Source organism: Palaemon carinicauda, chromosome 12 (assembly GCF_036898095.1).
Source record: "Palaemon carinicauda isolate YSFRI2023 chromosome 12, ASM3689809v2, whole genome shotgun sequence".
Taxonomy (NCBI): Eukaryota; Metazoa; Arthropoda; class Malacostraca; order Decapoda; family Palaemonidae; genus Palaemon; species Palaemon carinicauda.
The window spans coordinates 155,057,887-155,078,637 of NC_090736.1; the positions used below are offsets into that span (position 1 = coordinate 155,057,887).

General features: G+C 38.8%; 1 protein-coding gene and 1 long non-coding RNA gene across 2 annotated transcripts in view; one reads left to right on the forward strand and one right to left on the reverse strand.

The window, feature by feature from the left end:
* The window catches only part of mRpS35 (mitochondrial ribosomal protein S35), a 58,095-nt gene extending 48,924 nt beyond the window's left edge, over nucleotides 1-9,171 (forward strand). The window contains exons 4-7 of the mRNA XM_068384647.1: nucleotides 1,286-1,425; nucleotides 5,304-5,483; nucleotides 6,313-6,484; nucleotides 8,807-9,171. Of these exons, the coding sequence (XP_068240748.1) occupies nucleotides 1,286-1,425; nucleotides 5,304-5,483; nucleotides 6,313-6,484; nucleotides 8,807-8,874 (560 nt within the window). The 3' untranslated portion in view covers nucleotides 8,875-9,171. The remainder of the gene's footprint in view (nucleotides 1-1,285; nucleotides 1,426-5,303; nucleotides 5,484-6,312; nucleotides 6,485-8,806) is intronic.
* LOC137651352 (uncharacterized) overlaps nucleotides 611-20,751 on the reverse strand; it is a 114,322-nt gene continuing 94,181 nt past the window's right edge. The window contains exon 3 of the long non-coding RNA XR_011046091.1: nucleotides 611-890. This is a non-coding gene — a long non-coding RNA (uncharacterized lncRNA). The remainder of the gene's footprint in view (nucleotides 891-20,751) is intronic.

Here is a 20,751-nt window from a genome sequence, read left to right on the forward strand (position 1 = left end):
TACTCTGTATTTTTCTGTAGATATGTACGTGTTAACTTTAGAAGTTCTAATTCCAATTTTTCAGATCAACATAGATGGGGTGAGAAACGTAATAGGGTGAGATAGGGGTCTGCTATTTTATCAGCCAAACAAACATTTAAAGCTGGCTAGAATCTTGTGTCTTTAGGCAATATTATGGTTGCTTCGATTATGATGGGGAAATTATTGTTAGAATTAATACTTATAAAATTTTATAATAATTCAGAATAAAAATGTTAGAACCCCAATTATAAATGGTGCAGAGTGGCATTGATTGGACAGTCTAATCTGGTAAATACTAATTAGCCGGCTTCTTAACTTTTCTATCTATTCAGTAATAATGTCACTCGCCTTTCTTCACATACAGTTTACCATGAATAAATGTAAGCTACTGATGCAATCTCGCTCCTCATTTTAGTGTTCAGAACTAGGTCATTTGATAGTATTTACATGATCTATACCTACATTGAAATTCATATTCCCAAAATATATAGTAAACTATTATAGATATAAACTTTAAGACCCAGATTTCTTAAATATACTGACATTGGAAAATTATGGAAGGAAATTATAGCAAACAATTTTATGGTAACCTGTTAATCATAATCATTTACAAGATATACCTTCTCTTATATGAACACAATTTTAACCTAGGCTTAATATGGGGAGAGGAAATAAACACAGTTAAAAATAAATAGCAAGTAAATTCATCCATTCAAAATCAAACAAAGTCGACTGCCTTCTATAATCATTTCTAATAATTTAGCTTCAACCCCAGAAAAAAAATTAATTTCTCTCAAAACCTTACAAGCAGTAGCATCATCATCATCATATTACTCACCGTTTGCCAGCATGTTGTCTCGATGAGGTATCTGTTAAAGACAGAAAAGATTGGACGTTATATTCAATAAGCCGGACCAAAAACAACTACAGAATACATGTTGACTATTGGACAAACACTCAAAAACTCTCTTCTTCAAGGAGGGACTTAATAAGAAAGATTAATACTGTAATTGCAAAATTGATGTTACTGAGGTAGAAGTTTTTTTAGATAAAAAATATCTATGCCAAAATGTAAATTATTTCATAATAGCTAATCTTTTATTGGTAAGCATCATCAGTTGTTTTGGATATACTACACTTTGTTAGTAGGTAAACCTTAATAACCCATTCAGCATAAGATATGAATAAATATATTTAGTTTTATGGATTTTAAGTCTTAAGATTATATACATACTTCCAGTAAATCATGTTTCATCTCTTCCAGAGTTTTGCACAGCCTGGCCTGCCAACCTTGAAACCCCAGAAAAACAAGAAAAGCATTTTCCTGTTACAGTACAAAGAAGCAGCTACCTACATTCTTCGCCAAACATCCGTGATTCTAAGGCCCGCATTGTTACTTACAAAGTAAGACTGTTTATCTATGTGCTTGTCAGTTATTTGGGAAACTTTATGGTGGTGTATGTATTATGCACAGTATAATTGTAGATGAGGTTACTTTAACATTTTAACAGATTTGGCCATTGTTACTTTAAAATGCTGGTTCAGTCTGTTGAGCCAAGATATATCGTTCAATAGACAAACCAAAACTTAACCCATTTCCTTCATATATCACATCAACATTACAGTATAAGAGACCTTTTACCTACCTACATTTCATTTATGTCGTATCATTCAGATGATATCAGTACAGTCACTTTTCATCTTGTCTCTATTTTGTGTTCTAGCAAAAAGCATTACATTACGGTGATTTTCAATCTGTCTTATCAGCATATGCAAGCAGCATTTAACGGTTCTCAAAGAACTGCACTATGATGAAAAGCGAAAGAAGCTGAAGGTTTGGTGTTCAAAGAGAAAGAAGCTGATGGTTTGGTGTTCATGCAAATGTAGGACGGTGCTGTTTAAGTACACTACAGGCAACCGTCTCTGTATAATTGGTCTTTGAATTGTCAATTGGTTAGCTGATGTTACCATCCCAAAACCCCTTTGCTCCTTCGTGCATCAGTTACAAACCCTTATCCTTTAGAAAAGGTAGATTCTGGCAACATTTGGTAACGGCCAATGAAGAATTATCGAGGTTCTGGCAATGGTATCACCAGTGTCCTGGGTCTGACTGCTCAGAGCCTCCATTCAGATTCTGGTCGTTGTGTTGAACAGACGTGTTCCCAACGCTGAATTGTCCGTTGGTTATCTGGTGTTACAATCCAAAAATATTTATTTGTTATCTGATGTTACCATTCCAATTCTTTATTTGATAACATTGTTTTTACCGTATTGGCAGTTTTTTCCCGCAACTCAATTTTGCTTAAGATTTATATTTGTATTGAGAATATAATGCAGGAAATATTTTAGAAGGTGTATTTAACCTAACTTGTGTGACCATATAACTCTGTGTGCGTGCGTGCGTGTAGAAAAGCCATGCCAGTGATAAGTGCTTTGGAATTGGTTTTGACCAAGTAGGTAAGAGTGACCTCAAGTATTGTCATTGACCGATCAGTAGTTAACAAGAAGTTGCCTCATTATTTCTCATAAGAAGTCTGTGACAGAGAGAACAAGAGGATGAAAGTGGGCACTTTTGTACACGATTAATTGGCTTGTATGTTCTCCCAGTTGCACTTGGGTGCTAAATGACATCACAGGACCCAGTACAAGGCTAAATAGCACAAATTCATATTCATAAGTAGAGTAAAAACGAAATACACTATCTCCATATACAGTATACTGTTAAATACTGTATCTCATTAATCACATGGAGCCAAAATTGAATTTCAGACAGGGTGCCAAGAGGTGCAGAGCTTCAGCTTGGGTACTGTTAGTAGCTAAGCGCACAGACTGTACTGTATGATTTTTTCATTTTTGAAGAAAAAAAAAAATTCAGGTTAGACACAATCGCTGGTGATACCATTACGCTACATCCCTTAAAAATGAATGATGAGTGAACACGACGAGTCCAATCACTCGGCAAAGCAGGCAAACGTGTAGGTATAGGAACTTCCAGTGCCACGGGAACAATCCTTTCATTGGTCAGAACAGGTGAGAAGGCAGTCTGTCGAGAGTGCAATCGCATATCACTTTAATATTGGTGCTCTTTAATCTTGAGAAAAACAAAGATTTTGGAGAAGAACACAAAGATGTGGCAGTATGGTAAAGCATATTTCTTTCTTGTCAAGTATGAACTTAAGTTCTCATAGTAAGCCCAGTGGTAGACAGACCAGCCTCAGTAGATATTGAACGTGAATCTTTGAAGTTAGTGCTGACTTTGACAGGTGTAAAACAGCATGTGAAGTTTCCTCTCTGATGAGTACAGTACATAAAAATATGACAGACCCTACTTGTTATTTGGCAAATACACTTAAATATACTAACAATAAGCAAGTAATGGAAGGTAACTCCTTGTATTTTTCACTCTTCAATACTGTACAGTAATTCATTCATATGCATATACAAAACTTTTGCTCATGGGAAAAAGGAACAGATATATCAAGAAATGCTAATAAATTCATATTCACAACCAACATACATAAACTCAACATTTATTTATTCATGTGATTCATCTGCATACAGGTACAATATATGAAAGAATAGGTTTTACCCCTAAGATAATTTGAACATGCATCCAAAATACTCATAGCATTACCAGCCCACATTAGTCAGTACCCCTCATGAATCTCCACGACCACAAGGATACATTTAATAGACATTTCTTTCTCGCACCAGTATAGTTGACATTGTAGATGAGTTTTTCAAATGCAGTATACTGCAACTTGCACTTGAATTAGGGAATCGGATTTAGTTCTTGAGCAGTTTGAAATCTCAATTATGCTTTGAGTTGCAAGCCCACTGCAATACTGACCACCAAATATTTCTATGAAGTTATGATCGAGACCAACTTTAGGTAGGGTTATTTGTGGCCCCGAATTCAGGTGGTCGGTAATACATACAGTAGTACCTCTGTTTAAGAGTAACTTTTAATAGGAGCAATTGCGGTACAAGTGATACAAATATGAAATAAGAAGTGGGTTAAGAGTACTGTACTGTATTGGCCTGCAAGTAAAAATTTTGCGTTTTATGGGCATAATTCAAGCACAAGTACAGTACTGTAGGAATGAAATACTAACTGCAAGTCTCAAATTCATATGCTTTAAACATTTGATATGAGTTGAGATGTCTTTATGAAAACCAGTCATAAATGCTGAAGAATGTACAGCACAAAAATAAAAGCAGAAACCAATAAACAAAGCATAATTAAGCTGTAATATTTACAGGAAGCTGGCAAACAAAAAACCTTAAGTAATCAATATCATGAGTTCACTCTTTTAGAAATATTTGAGAGAGATTTGTTTGGACAACAAAAGAAAGTTGCAAAGAACCGCCAAGGCAAAGCTGAGGAGGATCTCACAACCGAGTGTTCAGTCCGGAGATACAAAATAACGCGGAAGATTGTTACAACTTGGTGCGAACAGATACTCATAACTTCCTGCTTCTTATGTCCCAAAGCATTGAAATGTATGTGGGTTCTATATGAAAATCAAGATGTAATGTATACAGAAATGAAAATGTTATTAATTTGATCACTGTATTTTTTTCAGTTATCTTTGAAATCCCTTGACCTTGATCAAGATGTATTGTATACAGAAATGAAAATGTTATTAATTTGGTTACTGTATTTTTTTTCAGTTATCTTTGAAATCCCTTGACCTTGATCAAGATGTATTGTATACAGAAATGAAAATGTTATTAATTTGGTTACGGTATTTTTTCAGTTATCTTTGAAATCCCTTGACCTTGATCAAGATGTATTGTATACAGAAATGAAAACGTTATTGATTTGGTTACTGTATTTTTTTCAGTTATCTTTGAAATCCCTTGACCTTGATCAAGATGTATTGTATACAGAAATGAAAACGTTATTGATTTGGTTACTGTATTTTTTCAGTTATCTTTGAAATCCCTTGACCTTAATCAAGATGTATTGTATACAGAAATGAAAACGTTATTGATTTGGTTACTGTATTTTTTTCAGTTATCTTTGAAATCCCTTGACCTTGATCAAGATGTATTGTATACAGAAATGAAAACTTTATTAATTTGGTTACTGTATTTTTTTCAGTTATCTTTGAAATCCCTTGACCTTGATCAAGATGTATTGTATACAGAAATGAAAACGTTATTGATTTGATCACTGTATTTTTTTCAGTTATCTTTGAAATCCTTTGACCTTGATCAAGATGTATTGTATACAGAAATGAAAACTTTATTGATTTGATCACTGTATTTTTTTTCAGTTATCTTTGAAATCCCTTGACCTTGATGACCATAGTAAAGACAAGTTACTGAGGCTTGTGGGAGACCGCTATGATCCAGCTACTGATGTCCTTACTTTAGTTGCCGATAGATGTCCTCTATCGCAACAAAACTATGAGTATTGCCGCTATTTGCTGTCTGTGCTATATACAGAATCAAAGGTAGGCTAACAAGAATATTAATTTTTTATCAGTACAGTGATGCCTCAGGATACGAAAGTAATCCGTTCAGGATACGGTTTCGTATCCTGATTTTTTCGTATCCTGAGTCGCGTTTTACATGTAAATAGCCTAATCCGTTCCAAGCCTTACAAAAAGTCACCTTTTCTTTCATAAACACGCTAAACTGTAGTAATAAACATGCAATGCAGCCATTTCTATCATTCAATAATTAACCCAACCGTTAAAAACAGCCTAATCCATTCCAGAAATCACCATGAGATTATTCAATAATGTAGTTATAGCCTAGTTATCCCCTCCAAGCCCTAAGAAAACGGTCCATTTTCTTTACTACTGTATAAAAGTTATGGTACTGTATGTAAAGCATTTGGATCAGTGAAGGTGTATTGTTACCTGTACACCTAAATTAAGGGTTGATACCCTAAAAAAAAAGGTACTGTACTCTCGGTGACGAGTTGGGATCTCGTAAGCTTTTCGTATCCTGAAAATTTTTTCGTATACTGGGGCATAAAAATCTTTGTATCGCTTTTCGTATCCTGAATTTTTCGTAAGCAGAAACTTTCGTATCCAGAGGTATCATTGTATTTTATACAAAGCTCTAAATTGAAACCTAATATATCTTAACGTTTCCCAGCCTTCACAAGCAGGTTATTTCTCTTTACCATAGTTGTGGTGGTAATATATTAGTGTATGTTCTTTAGAGTTGATATTTTTCTATGCTTAAAATACTTGTATAGTAAGTACTTTAGGAAGGATTCATTTTTCTTGTCTGTTCATGAGTTTTAGTTATGTAAATCTTGTACTTTTGTAGAAAACTGAACCATGGGAACACGAAAAGGAAGTGATTGACCGAGAATTTTACATTTGGGAAGGCAGTCCGTCTGAAAGTAGTATAATGACCATTGTTAGAGCTAAAGAGGGAGAGACATCTGAAGAAGATCTGAAAGCATATAAGGAAGCTGTTACTAACATACATAATGAAGGTAAGTTTTACTATACTGTACATTTTGTCTTGTATATCAAGATGTTCTATTGATATTACAGTATTCAAAATATATTATGCCATTAGGTGTGGATTAACCCTTTTACCCCCAAAAGGACGTACTGGTACGTTTCACAAAAGCCATCCCTTTACCCCCATGGACGTACCGGTACGTCCTTGCAAAAAAAATGCTACAAAAATTATTCTCTTCATATTTTTTATAATTTTTTGAAAAAATTCAGGCATTTTCCAAGAGAATGAGACCAACCTGACCTCTCTGTGACAAAAATTAAGGCTGTTAGAGTAATTTAAAAAAATATACTGCAAAATGTGCTGGGGAAAAAAATAACCCCTTGGGGGTTAAGGGTTGGAAATTTCAAAATAGCCTGGGGGTTAAAGGGTTAATAGTAATTGTCATATTACAAAATTTACTGCAGGTTACAGTAGTTGATTTTACTTTTGGAAATTCCTTCTACTCTACGCAACATAGATTAAAAATAACAATTGGCAAGGCCTGCTCAGTGTCTGAGTCATGCTCTTCCTCTAAGATAGTAGCCTCTGAAGACAAGGGGTGGGTAATTTAATATCGGAATGGCTTCAATGACCTCCCAAACAAGTTTAGCATATACTATTCAAGTCGGTCGTTCAGCTGAAGCCCATAATTTACGATTTTTACTGTACTGTATACTGTATGTTCTAATTTACAATTTTTACAGTACTGTTATATGTTCTTCCTGAGAACAATCTTCAAACAAGATTCATGAAAAGTACAATTAACACTAGATCGAGAGGTGCAGTTGTTGCTATATGCAGACGGACAAATAACAGAGGAGCTTTTAACCTGAAATTCCAAAGCGCTTTACCGTATAGAGGTGCTATGTGCTCAGTTATCGCAAGGTTCAGTGGTGCTAGAACAGCAATTATCGCATGATTCAGAGGCACAAGACTTGCAGACACTAGAAGTTTAATTTGTCTCTGCTATACAACGTAAGAATTTGAGTCACTCACAAGCTAAGCATAGTTGGCCGCGGGAGTTGTTTGCTCTAGGAGCAAAAAAAGTAGTATCATTGACCAATATTTAGTCACTAGCTGGGCTAACACAAAGCATTAAGTTAAACTCTTCCCCTTTTGCTTTTCTTTGCTCCTGTCTGGTCCTATATTTAGTATACTCTAATACTATTTGATCTATATACCTGAACAGGTAATGCATGTCTAATGCATACCAAACTTATAAGTCTTATTACATAAGACAAAAACTTATTTCAGAAGACACACTGTTCCAAGAATATAGTTCAAAACTTGATAGAACAACACTTTCATCAAGAACCTGATTAAAGACAAAAAAAAATAATCTAACAAACTTAACACATTCAAAAGATGCCCATTTATTACTCGACAAAGCAAGAATGAGCTCCTCCAAAGTGGCAGCCACCACTCAACATGTAATGCAGTTGTAATATACTGTAGAGGTACGCAAGAGTTAGTCATACGTTAACTACTAATTCTCTACGTTTTGAGTATGTCAACCAAAGCTATGGTTTCAAAGGATTTAGTACAACAATTGCTGGGAAAGACAAAACATTGAAATGAGCCTTCAGGAGTAAAAAAAAAAAAAAAAAAAAAAAAAAAAAAATTCGTTAAATGTTACATTTTATTTGAGTGGTAAAGTTTTTCCACAATAAATGAATTAATAGAAATAGAATGTACTGAAAAAAAAATCAAAATGTTATACATAACTGGGCTCCACAAAGCACTTGAAAGAGTTGAAAGACAGAGGCCTACATGGCTAAGGACTACGAATCGAGATTTTTTTCATATATATATTTTTACTTTTTTTTTTTACCTCCGCCAATGAAGTTGGGAGAGTTATGTTTTTGCCATTGTCTGTTTTTTTTGTGTGAACAACCTCCTGGCCACAATTTTCCCAATAGAGCAATAAAACTTTCAGAGATTAATGGGTATGTTAAGACATGGAAGTGATTCAGTTTTGAAAGTCCTAGGCCAAAGGTCAAGGCCGAGAAATAAGTTGCCGTGGCGGAGGCCTGCGCTCTTCTGAGTGCCGCTCCAGGTTCATTTATGGTTAACTTGGTATCCATACCGTTAGTCCTTTTTTAATCTCTATTTATAAGCATTTTAACTTTTTTATATAATTTGCAAATGACCAGAAAATCCACACTTTAAATTCATAACCCTAATTTGGAAATTTTCCAACACAAAACTGCTTATTTCCAACCTTGAACCACCTGGCATTTAGAGGATTAAAATTATTTTGAATATATTTAAGTTAATTCTAATACAGCATTTAATTTTATTACAATTACAGGTGAGGATGTATCCACAGTCTCCAGATATAGGGAGGCAGTTCTGAAGGTCCTTGAGCTTGCTTCTTAAGGAATAGTTTCACAAGACAAATGAAATGTAGCCCTTTAAGTTGAAAATTAATCGCATAAAAATTTTATGATTTTCTCCTGTCATTCTTTAGAAATTCTAGCTCCAAATTATTATAGAGTTTTTAATGTTTCTAATTAATTAAAATTGTTGTAACTGAGAACTAATGATAGAAATTCACTACTGTTCAAGTTGTCGCTAAGATTCCATGTAATACGATTTTCAAGACTTTTTTTTGTATTATATTGATTTTATGCATTGTAAATATAGTTTTGCAATAATCAGGATAATATGAAGATGTTTGAGCCTTTTAATAACTTTATATAAATTTTGATATGGGTTGCATCTCACTTAAAATGTGAAGCCCCTTAAATCATATGAGTTAATTAGGTTTGACTTAAAAAGTGTTAGGACTGATAATGTTATGTAATTATATAAATAGATTGTTCTATCACTGTGAAATCAAGTACATTAGGTCCTCGGGTTACAACAGAGATCTGTTCCTACGATGAGTTGCAACTCGCGTTTTGATGCAAGTTGAAACACACTTAAATATAGTACAGTAATGTACGCAGACACTTCAGTCATGTCACCTTTACCTAATGCAATAGTGAAGTCATAGGATATAGATACACCTTCCATTACATTTAAATGTAACTAGGACTAAAATAACATGGTCAAATAATGAAGGATTAAAGTGAAGTAAAGAAATAAAGGGTCCTTCATGGTGGCTGTGTTGTATCCACAAAGTGTTTCAAATTAAATCTGTTGTAACCCAAGGACTCACCATACTGTACAAGCTAAAGGTATGACAACTTTTTGGTTAAGCTTTAAGGTTATAATGGAAATTTAGTTTCTTATTGGAAATTTAAATTCATACTAGAATTGAATGTTTACTTGGGTTAGTTTTCTTTATTATAAACCTGCAGACATTTCATTCTTGACTGGCTTGCAGTGACTATGTTGATCTTGTACAGTAAAGGGCGCCTGGAAATTGTGAATTTAAATTTTCCTAATCCTACAGTCAGCAGGGCCTTGATCACACTCCAGAAACTAACTACAGTAACTGTATTTACCCTAAGTTATTTGAGTTTGTGGCCCCTCTAAGGTAGTAGCAGTATCTAAAGCATTCCCTGTATGCCTATCATCCCAACTCCTCTAGAGTCTAATCGATTCTCTTGAAAAGTCTGGGTCTGAATACAAGTTGATCACTTGGATCAGGGATCGTGTATGCTACCAGCTCGGCTGGAATTTCAGCAAATAAAATCTAATACACGCGGTATACTGAATAGCACCTTTGACCTTCACCTAGGGCTTGCAGGGTGGTTGAGGTAGGAAGTGAAACTTACAGGACTTGGGTTTGTATGGAAATTGGTGAGCTTTCCTTGATATCATTAGAAATAAACAGCTTATGTGGGTACTATGTAAGCTGTGGCTGGTAAGGGATCAAGGGTCCCTCTGAATCTCGATGTCTTCCTTTGACTATTGAGGAATCGCAGCAACAAGGAAAGAGAGGTGGAAAGGCATCAGCGTTTAGGATTCACAGAGATGTTGGAAGGCATCTTCGAACTTCGCCATCAGTGCAACTGGGAGAATCCCGAAAGTTTCTTATATCTATTGCAGGGCAAACAGGAAGTATGGTGGTGAAAAACTAACTTTCCGCCACAAAATTTAAGGATATCCTAAAACCCTACACCAGAACTTTGTCAAATAAGCATGTTTGCTCAAACAGTGTTCTTGCCTGAAAAGAACTTTCCTCAGGTACATTGCATCTTCTACCCACAAGATTGTGCCTACTTGAGAAGGGTTTTTAAATTTGGGCATGGATGGAAGCATTGTCAGCTATCATCACTATTAAGTACTTTATGAAACCCTTTGGAAAACTAGTAAAAAAGCACTGCAAGCATTCCTAGTAGGTTGAGATGCAGGTGTGATATTTTAGTTGATCACATCCTCTAGCTAGGAGGAAAATCAGGTGAGAGCCTCATCCCTTTTCTATTCCGTGGATGGTAGATTCTCAGAGTAGAGAAGTACTCACAACTGAGTTTTCCATGCAACTACTAGGATACATCTCCCCATATTCCTGTTGTCACCCAAACCAATGGAAGAGGAACTTTAGTTGTAAGCCAGTAAAACTTTCAGAACATATGAGCGATCGCTGAGGAGGTAGCCATGTAGAAGTAGCCTTCTTTGAAGGCAATGTCTGTAGATAAGAAAGGCAGTGTAGGAACAGTTGTGTTTATACAGTACTGTTACTATGATTGGTTTTCGGGAGCCACCCAGATATTTCACCCTTCATCAGGGTGTCTTAAAGAACCATATTTGATAAACAGTACCTCAAGTACCTTAATCCACAGATTGAGACAAGAGGCAGAATCTCTTTCGATGCGGAAGTGATGCCCTTGTAGGAGGGCGAAAGGAGGCAATCGCCAAGCCCGTCAGTAGACGTGCTGATTGAAAGTTCTCAAAATTCTCGAGTAAACACTTACATTAACACTTGGGGAGTGGTAGAATGTCTGAAGCACCAGGATTTGAATTGGTAGCTATGTACTTTCCCCAAAGACGAAGCTGAGGAAATCTCCTGTAAGACAGAGGGAATTAAACCAAGGGTATGTGTCCATCAAGTGTACTGTACAGGGATGGAGTGGTCATCATTCTTATGATGCACCATATACAGCTAGCTATGGTTAGTCTGAACAGAATCTAGGGAAATAAAAAATGAAGACCAGAGACCAGTCTCCTAATCCCCATAGAAATCTATTTGTAAAGGGTAGACTGTAGAAGTTTCGTAATCCTTCATGTCGCATCCATTTCTACCAATAAGGAGTAAGTTTTGGTAGACCAAGAGTAAGATTGAAAAACATATCAAATGTTGTGTTGCTCTCCATATTGACCAGCATGTACTTGCTCACTGAAGCTGCATGCAGTCACTGAATTCAGTAAACTTTTCTGCCTTTTCTCCTCCTATCCCTCTACTGTACTTGGAAGGCGAGTTTGTGGGTAAACAGGAGCGATGTTCAAGCTTTTCCCAGCACTTATTAAAGGTGTAATAGGGATCTCAGAAAAGTTATCCTTATTTACCTGAGTACTTAGCGGTAATTGAACACATAAGAGTAGACCTGTTTGTGCTTTTTTCCCATCATTTTCACCCTGTCTGTGAGAACCAGGATGCAACTCTTGCACCAGTGCATCTGATAAGAGATGGATCTCTCTTGACTCCCTTGTCTGGGTTTCAACTGGCCCAAAACCATTCAATTTTCCATCAAATAATGGCATATTTGTACAGAATGAAAGCTTTAACTGCTCAGAGTGATACATTGGAGAGGGGTTTCTGGTGTGGCTGCGTTATTTTGTAGCTGCTTTGCCACCCAAGCTGTGCTTCTACCTCGATGCTAGCCATGTTCAGTGTGGCTTTACCTTATGGGACAACTTCAACTGAGGAGAGGCAAAGCTCTTCAGAGTCTATACTGTCATGAGTGCATTATACTGTACCTAGGCACCTTAGTTGGTTCTACAAAGCCATGTACTGTACTCACAAAAGAGTTTAATGACCTAAAAATACTTTTCCAAATCTGACTGAATTAGTTGTACAGGTACAGCCCCTTCATTGCCCATCAAATACTGCAACCTGAGAAGGTTCTCCTCTCTCAAGAAGAAATGTACCAGCCCACCCAGGGTGAGCATTCATACCTGCAAACCAACCCAGGCAAGTAGAATCGGGTTACCGAGAAGAAAGTCTGTTAGTAGCCGTTAACTCTAAAATACTGACCAAAAAAAGCTCTCACAATTTTAAGAGAAAGGGACTTCCAAGACTGTTTCTTCCTATTGAGGAGGAGGAGGACCCAACAAGAGGAAAAGGAGGAAGCAACATTAGAGGATGGCAAGGTGGTGGAGAAGAAAAGAGGAGTGCACTACTGATCCTTCACCTCAATTCTTACCCTTACGCAAGCTTTGTTCCCAAAACGTAAAAAGGAATGGTTGAAGGTGAAGTCTGGGTAATGCTCCCATGAAGGTGGTGATCCCAGGGGCTTTCCAGAATGGAACAACCACGCCTACAATAGTCACAAGTACATTAGCAGACACAGGAGAAGCAAAGTGATCCAGGTATGAGTTACTGGGAGAACCTAAAGTAGGCCACATGGTACAGATACAAAAGCAGAAGCAGATGACACAAAAATATGACAAATTCGGAGATAATTTGTATTTTTCCATAACTAATACCAAGCTGGAGTTATTTATGTGGATATTCTTTCAGCGGCAGCTTGAGGTAGCCGTTAGACTTTAAATGCGAGGTGGATACCCTGAACCGCTTAGCGGATAGGCAGGAGGTGGCTGGAAGGTACCCAGCTGCCTCTATATATTCTCTCACAGCTGTGAGAGATGTCACTTTTTATTGCAGGCAGGACTTCTGGGGGACAGGTGATGGCGGGCCAATTTATACAAATAACTCCAGGTTTCCATTAGGGAAAAATACAAATTATCTCCTAATTTGACATTTGTTCCCATACTAACAAACCTTCCATTATTTATGTAGATGACTCACTCTTAGGTGGGTGGAAGTCCTAAGTCTGGCATGGACATTGACCCGGTTTTACCTAGTATAGTATATGACTGTGGTCTAGGGAAAACTTTGACACTGCCGAAATATACAAAGTGAGTATATTCGCGGCCTGTGCAATTTAGCAGAATAGAGGTTGTTATTTGTATGAAACGTCCGAGTTTTAAATAGGAAAAAACAACCAGACGTATCCCATTGCTCCCTCGCAGAAGCAATGGGGACGTGGACAGTATGAAAATTGTATTGTATGACTTATAATAGGCTACACAAGGGAAGTGATAATTACCTGCAGAGGTTGAAGCCAGCTTGCAGAGGGACCCATAACGCTGTACCCCAAGAGAGGGGAAAAGGAAGGAAGGAAAGCCAGACATTTTTCTCATTCATCTCAGTCTTCACCCGGGTAACCAATGCCCTCGACCAATTGCTATTTGTCCATTGAGGAGCTTGGGGTATCTTAAACCACTTATTGAGCAGCCACCATAGGACTGATAGTAAACGTATCGAGCCTCCTGTGGGTCACGTCTTTGAGGTAAAGGGCTATAAATGTGGTTTGTCTTTTCCACATACCAGCTTGGAGGTCCTGCAACACCGAAAAGTTGCATTTGAATGCCAGGGAAGTACTGATCCCTCTGACGTCATGGGCTCTAGGTCGACGAGCTGAAGAGGATCTGGAGCCAAGGCTCTTTCGATCACTTGGCAAATCCAGGAGGAAACTGTGTTCTTTGTGATCCTCCTCTTTACTCTCCCTGAACTAACAAAAAGCGATGTTAGTCTGGGCCGTGTTGCTGCAGTGTGTTTAAGATAGTATCTCAAACTCCTCACTGGGCAAAGTAACAACCGATCTGGATTGTTGGTTACAGAATGAAGACTCGCAATCTAAGGTCCAGCCCCCAGGTTTTGAGTCTTAGCAATAAACTCAGTGACGAAGCTGAGCGTCACTTCCCCCACCCCCTTGAATGGGTGATGTCATATGAGAGGCCATGATGTTATCTTTGCCGAGGCTGAAGAGAGCAAGAACGCCATCTTCAAAGTGAGATTTCGGTCAGTTGCATGACATAATGGTTCGTAGGGAGGTCCTTTTAGAGACCTCAAGACGCGAACCACATTCCAAGGAGGAGACTTGATCTCTAACAGGGGCAAATGATCTCAGAACTCCGTATGAGCAAAGAAAGCTCCAACGAAGATTAAATGTCGACTCCTTTCAGCTTGAAGACGAGGCTCAAGGCTGAGCGATAGCCTTTCACTGCCGATACTGGAAGGAGCTTTTCCTCCCGAAGGTATACAAGAAACTCTGCTATTACTAGAATAATGGCATTGAGTGGTAGACCAAGACTGAGGACCTACGCAAGTGTCCAGACATTCGTTCCGCAACTTGTCGTGAAAAGCCCTTCTGAGTGAGGAGACGCTGGATAGTCTCCACGCATGAAGTTGAAGTGACTGCACGGTCTTGTGGAAGATATTCGCGTGTGGCTGTTTAAGAAGATTTGGTCATGGAGGGAGTTCTCTCGGTCAATCTACAGGAAGTTGCAGGAGGTCTTGGAACCACTCTGCGTGATGCCACAGCAGAGCTACAAGGGTCATCAATAGATCTTTGGATGTTCTGGTTTTGTTGAGTAGTCGTCTCATCAGACAAAACAGGGGGAAAGGCATACACGTCGATGTTGTCCCACCGTTGTTGAAATGCATCTTGCCATAGAGCCTGAGGGTCCAGGACTGGAGAGCAGTAAAGCGGAAGCTTGCTGCTCAGAGATATTGCGAACAGGTCTACAGTTGGGAAACCACACAAAGTCAGGACATTGTTGGCTATCTGATGACTCAAAGACCATTCGGAGCCTACTATCCGAGTCGCTCTGCTCAGATTGTCCACGAGCACATTCCTCTTGCCAGGAATGAAGTGAGCTGATAGAGCCACCGAATGTTCTTCTGATCATCTGAGGATCTTTATTGCAAGATGGCATAGAGGCTACGAAAAGGTACCGCCCTGTTTGTTTATGTAAGCCACACTGTGGTATTGTCGCTCATCAACACCACAGAGTGCCATACCAGCAACTGTTGGAACTGATGAAGAGATAGGTAGGCTGCTCTCATCTCTAGAAGATTTATGTGCTGATACCTTTCTGATTCTGACCAAAGGCTGGAGATCGTATGGTGCAGCAGGTGAGCCCCCCACCCTTTTTTTGATGCATCTGTGAAGAGCATCAAATCCGGAGGTTTTCGTCAACCATCTATCAACTCAAATCTGTCACCTGATCATGAGTTATGGGAACTCGGGTGTCCGGTGGGTCGGAGTGTTGGTTCCACACGGACTTTCGCTGCTATTGCAGGGAGGCTGGAAGAACTTCTTTCCTGAGTAAGGGAGCAACCACTTCCTTCAGCTTGTGCACTCTTTCGTCTGATGGGAAGACTTTCTCTAGGACTGTGTCTATGATCATTCCGGGGTATACCAGTTTCTGTGAAGGTTGCAGTGATGACTTCTCTCTATTTATCAGGACCCCCAGATCCTGACAAAACTCGAGAAGCATATCTCGGTGACGAAGAAGGGTCGTCTCCGAGTCTGCTAGGATCAACCAGTCGTCCAGGTATGTGCGAAGACGGATACCGATCCTGTGAGCCCAAGATGACACTAGGGCAAACACTCTGGTAAAAACCTGAGGGGCAGTTGCGAGACCTAAGGATAGAACCTTGAACTGGTATATCTTTCCTTCATGAATGAATCTTAAATACTTCCTTGAAGAAGGATGTATTGGGATATGAAAGTAAGCATCCTTCAGATCCAGTGTGCATATGGAGTCCCTTGGATGTACCGCTTGAATGACCGTGTCTGCGGTCTCCATTCTGAACCGAGTCTGTTGGACAAACTTGTTCAGAGGGGAGAGATCAATAACTGGTCTCCGATCTCCAGTCTCCACCCATCTTTTTTACCAGAAAAATCCAACTGTAAAAGCCTGGAGACCTATCCACTATCTCTTGGAGAGCACCCTTCTACAGCATGTTCGGGACTTCGGCCCTGAGGGCCAGCTCCTTTGCGGATCCCTTCGCATAGAAGCCGGGATGCACTGGATCCTAAGTCAGGGCGATCACATCGACCGTCCAGGGATCTGCCCCATGAAGCTGCCAACTCTGGCAGCGGCGCTGTAGGCATCCCCCCACACGTGGTAGGTGGTGAGGAATGCCATTCCTAGTGGGAGTGGCCACCTTGGCCACCTCCCTTACCTCCCTTCTTTCCTCTGAAGGACTTGGACCCCTTCTGTCCCTTGCACTGAAAGGGCAGCTTAGACACCTTAGAAGGTCCCGAGGACCTAGCAGTTGACTGGATAGAGGAAGGTGCTTGCTGAGGCCGTGAAGACTGGGAGGGTCTACCATAGGACCGAGATGTCATGGCCCTATGGAGGAGAGAATCGGACAATTTCCTCCATCACTCAGCAGCCCTCTCATTTCCATCAACCCCAACGTGGGCAAGGACCCAACATTAGTGAACACTGATATTCTTCCTAGACTGCAGAAGTACTAACCAGTCCTGCACCTCTTGTACTAGATGATTGGCTGGCATAATTTGTTTAATTCAGAGTAAGGCCTATTGGAATCTGTAAAAATTGTATAAAAATCATTTTGATTACCATTTTTAAATATATGTCGGACTGCAAAAATTATTGAATACAGCTCAGCAGTAAATACTGAACAATAGGATGGAAGTTTCCTTCTAATAACAATATCTTCCACCACAACCACATTTCCAACTCCTACAGCCAATTTGGAATCATCGGTAAAAATCATGTTTCCCACGAAAAGAGCAGCACGATTTAAAAACTCACTTTCCATCACCTTACTGGGTAAGGCATTTTTTCCCTCCTGTTGTAAAACATACTTTAACAGTTGACTTACACCAAGGGGTGTACTTCTAAAGGCTTGGGCACTCTAGATCTGTTAGGAGCTTGATCTAAAAGATCCCTAACATACTGACAGGATTGTTTTTCATAGCGAGGGAACTAATTAAAATCTTCAAACTCAACTCCTCTCGGCGGATGGAAAGGAGAGGCATGCCAGAATCCACATACAGACTATCAATAGGAGATGTTCTGTATGCACCAGTGCAGATGTGGAGTCTCACATTGTGATTGATTGATTAATTGATTTGATGTTTTCTGGCATCCTGACATCTAAGATCATTGACGCCGATATCATTTATTGTAAATAAAGAATACACAAATATTCAGTTAAAACCATAAAAGCAATGTCTTTATAAAAGTTAAATGGCTTCCAGAAGACCTTCTTCAGAAATGAATCTAAAAATACCACTAGCATAATACGACATATCATGTATAATAATCTTGGCAAGGATGAACCTGCCATCCTCACCTCAAACCTCAAAAAGATATCTATTTATTTTAGTACTATGAGTGGGGCATTTCATCAACAAATGCCTCTCTGTCAAGGGTACTAAACAGTCGTCGCAATATGAATAGTATTGGTCAGTCAGCAGAAATTCATGTGTCAACTGGGTGTGACCAATGCGGAGAAGACAAATAGTCTCCCACTTTTGGGGAATTATGTTATACCTCCAAAGGGATATATCATTCGCTATTTCACTCATTTCATTTTCAACTAAACTATCCCAATGCTGTTGCTAATTATTATAAATCAAATTCTTAATGCAGGATAAACAATCAGTACAGAGAATGGGATACCTTCTTGGTAGCAACTCGGCTGCAGAATTCTTTGAAAATAAATCTGGCTTCTCGTTTCCAGAACTCAAGGGTTGTGGTGGACTAATGGAATGGTCCCTGCCTAGCGATCGCTCGACTGGAGTTCGAGCCCTGCTTAGGCTGGATAATTTTTTTGGAGTGTATGCAACCTCACCATCATGGTGAGTTAAACTCTACCTACAGAGTCATCAGCAGCCATTGTCTGGCGATCCCTGGTCTTAGCTTGGGTGGAGAGTGGGCATGAGCCCAGATCATATGTAGTGCATAATTATATGGTCAGTCTCTAGTACACTGCCCTGCTATCTAAGACATGGCCACTGTCATTTGCCTATGCCATTCATGAGACCTTAAAACCTTTAGAGGTTGTTGTGGCCTGATTGGTAACATCTGCCTGGTGTTTGCCAGACGGGGGTTCGAGTCCCGCTCAGACTCTTTAGTGCCTTTAGTGTCTGCAACCTTACCATCCTTGTGAGCTAAGGTTTGGGGGAGCATATAGCTCTATCTGTTGAGTCATTATCAACCATTGTCTGGCCCTCCCTGGTCCTAGCTTGGGTGGATAGGGGGCTTGGGTGCTGATCATATGATATATGGTCAGTCTCTAGGGCATTGTCCTGCTTGCTAGGGCAATGTCACTTTCCCTTGCCTATGCCATTCATGAGACCTTTCAACCTTCAAAAGTTCAAACTTGCAGCCGATATTTTTGTTGAACAGGCTGACATAAATCTTCTTAAAGTTTATATATGAAATGCCTGTTTTGATGTTGTTACCATTTTTTTTTTAATATATTTTTACAATTGTTCATTATTTCTCATATTGTTTATTTATTACCTTATTTCCTTTCCTCACTGGGCTATTTTTCCCTGTTGGAGCCCTTGGCCTTATCGCATCTTGCTTTCCCAACTAAGGTTGTAGCTTAGCTAATAATAATAATAATAATAATAATAATAATAATAATAATATGAGTCATAAAGATAATTGAAAAACATTGCAAGTTCTCTTGCACTACATAAGTATTTTTCTTCTTAAATGGACCATGTCTTTCAGGACGTTAACCCTTCAGTCTTTCCTGAATCTGCTTAGGAGACGGACACTCCAAAATCAAACCATTGTTCTCTAGTCTTGGGTAGTGCCATAGCCTCTGTACCATGGTCTCCCACTGTCTTGGGTTAGAGTTCTCTTGCTTGACGGTACACTCAGGCACACTATTCTATCTAATTTCTCTTCCTCTAGTTTTGTTGAAGTTTTTATAGTTTATATAGGAGATATTTATTTTGATGTTACACTTCTTAAAGTACTTTATTTTTCCGTTTCCTTTCCTCACTGGGCTGTTTTCCCTGTTGGAGCTCCTAGTTTTTATAGTTTATATAGGAGATATTTATTTTAATGTTCTCTTCTTAAAATACTTTATTTTTTCTTGTTTCCTTTCCTCACTGGGCTATTTTCCCTGTTGGAGCTCCTAGTTTTTATAGTTTATATAGGAGATATTTATTTTAATGTTCTCTTCTTAAAATACTTTATTTTTCCTTGTTTCCTTTCCTCACTGCGCTATTTTCCCTGTTGGAGCCCCTGGGCTTATAGCATCTTGGTTTTCCAGCTAGGGTTGTAGCTTAGGAAGTAGTAGTAGTAGTAATAACAATAATAATAATAATAATAATAGAGTTCAACCTGTGCAACTGTAAAAGGGACATTGTATGCAACTTGCACCCAATTGGGTTTAGTACTGCACATAGGTTTCATGCTACTCTGCACATGAGATTGAAGACTAAAGATAATTATGTAAGCGATGAAAAAGGTCATTTAGTACAACAGTTTTTGCTGTACACGTGTGTCTGTCTGTGCGTCACCACGCAAGGTCACGCTCGCTAACGAGAGCATTGGAGCTGGCGTGGAAAAAAAGAAAAAGAAAGAAAAAATAAAAACTGGTGCAGGAGGGACGGACCCTCAAAGACCACAATTTGCCGATACGAATTTGTCGGACACAAAACAATGATACTAAATAAGGAGAAATCGCAGGTTCCTTGAATTTAATAACCTACATATTCTATTTTGACCTGCCAAATTAAAACCTAGACTTATTGATGATACATATTTTCATGGTCGAAGTTTAAGTAGTTAACCTAAACAATTTTAAGGAGTACAGCTGATATCTGCACGTACTAATACCCGTATGAATCCAATTTTATTGTAGGGCTTTCGATACGGAGAGAGAGGAGAGAGAGAGAGAGAGAGTGAGAGAGAGAGAGAGAGAGAGAGAGAGAGAGAGAGAGAGAGAGAGATAGCTGTGATGAAAATACCAATTTAATTGTAGTGCTTAGAGAGAGAGAGAGAGAGAGAGAGAGAGAGAGAGAGAGAGAGAGAGAGGAGAGAGAGAGAGAGAGAGAGAGAGAGAGATCTTTGGATGTAGCTGTGATGAAAATACCAATTTAATTGTAGTGCTTGTGAACCGGAGAAAGAGAGAGAGAGAGAGAGAGAGAGAGAGAGAGAGAGAGAGAGATCTTTGAATGTAGCTATGATGTTATTACCATTTGTATTGTAGTGCTTTTGATACTGAGAGAGAGAGAGAGAGAGAGAGAGAGAGAGAGAGAGAGAGAGAGAGAGAGAGAGAGAGAGAATACCCTT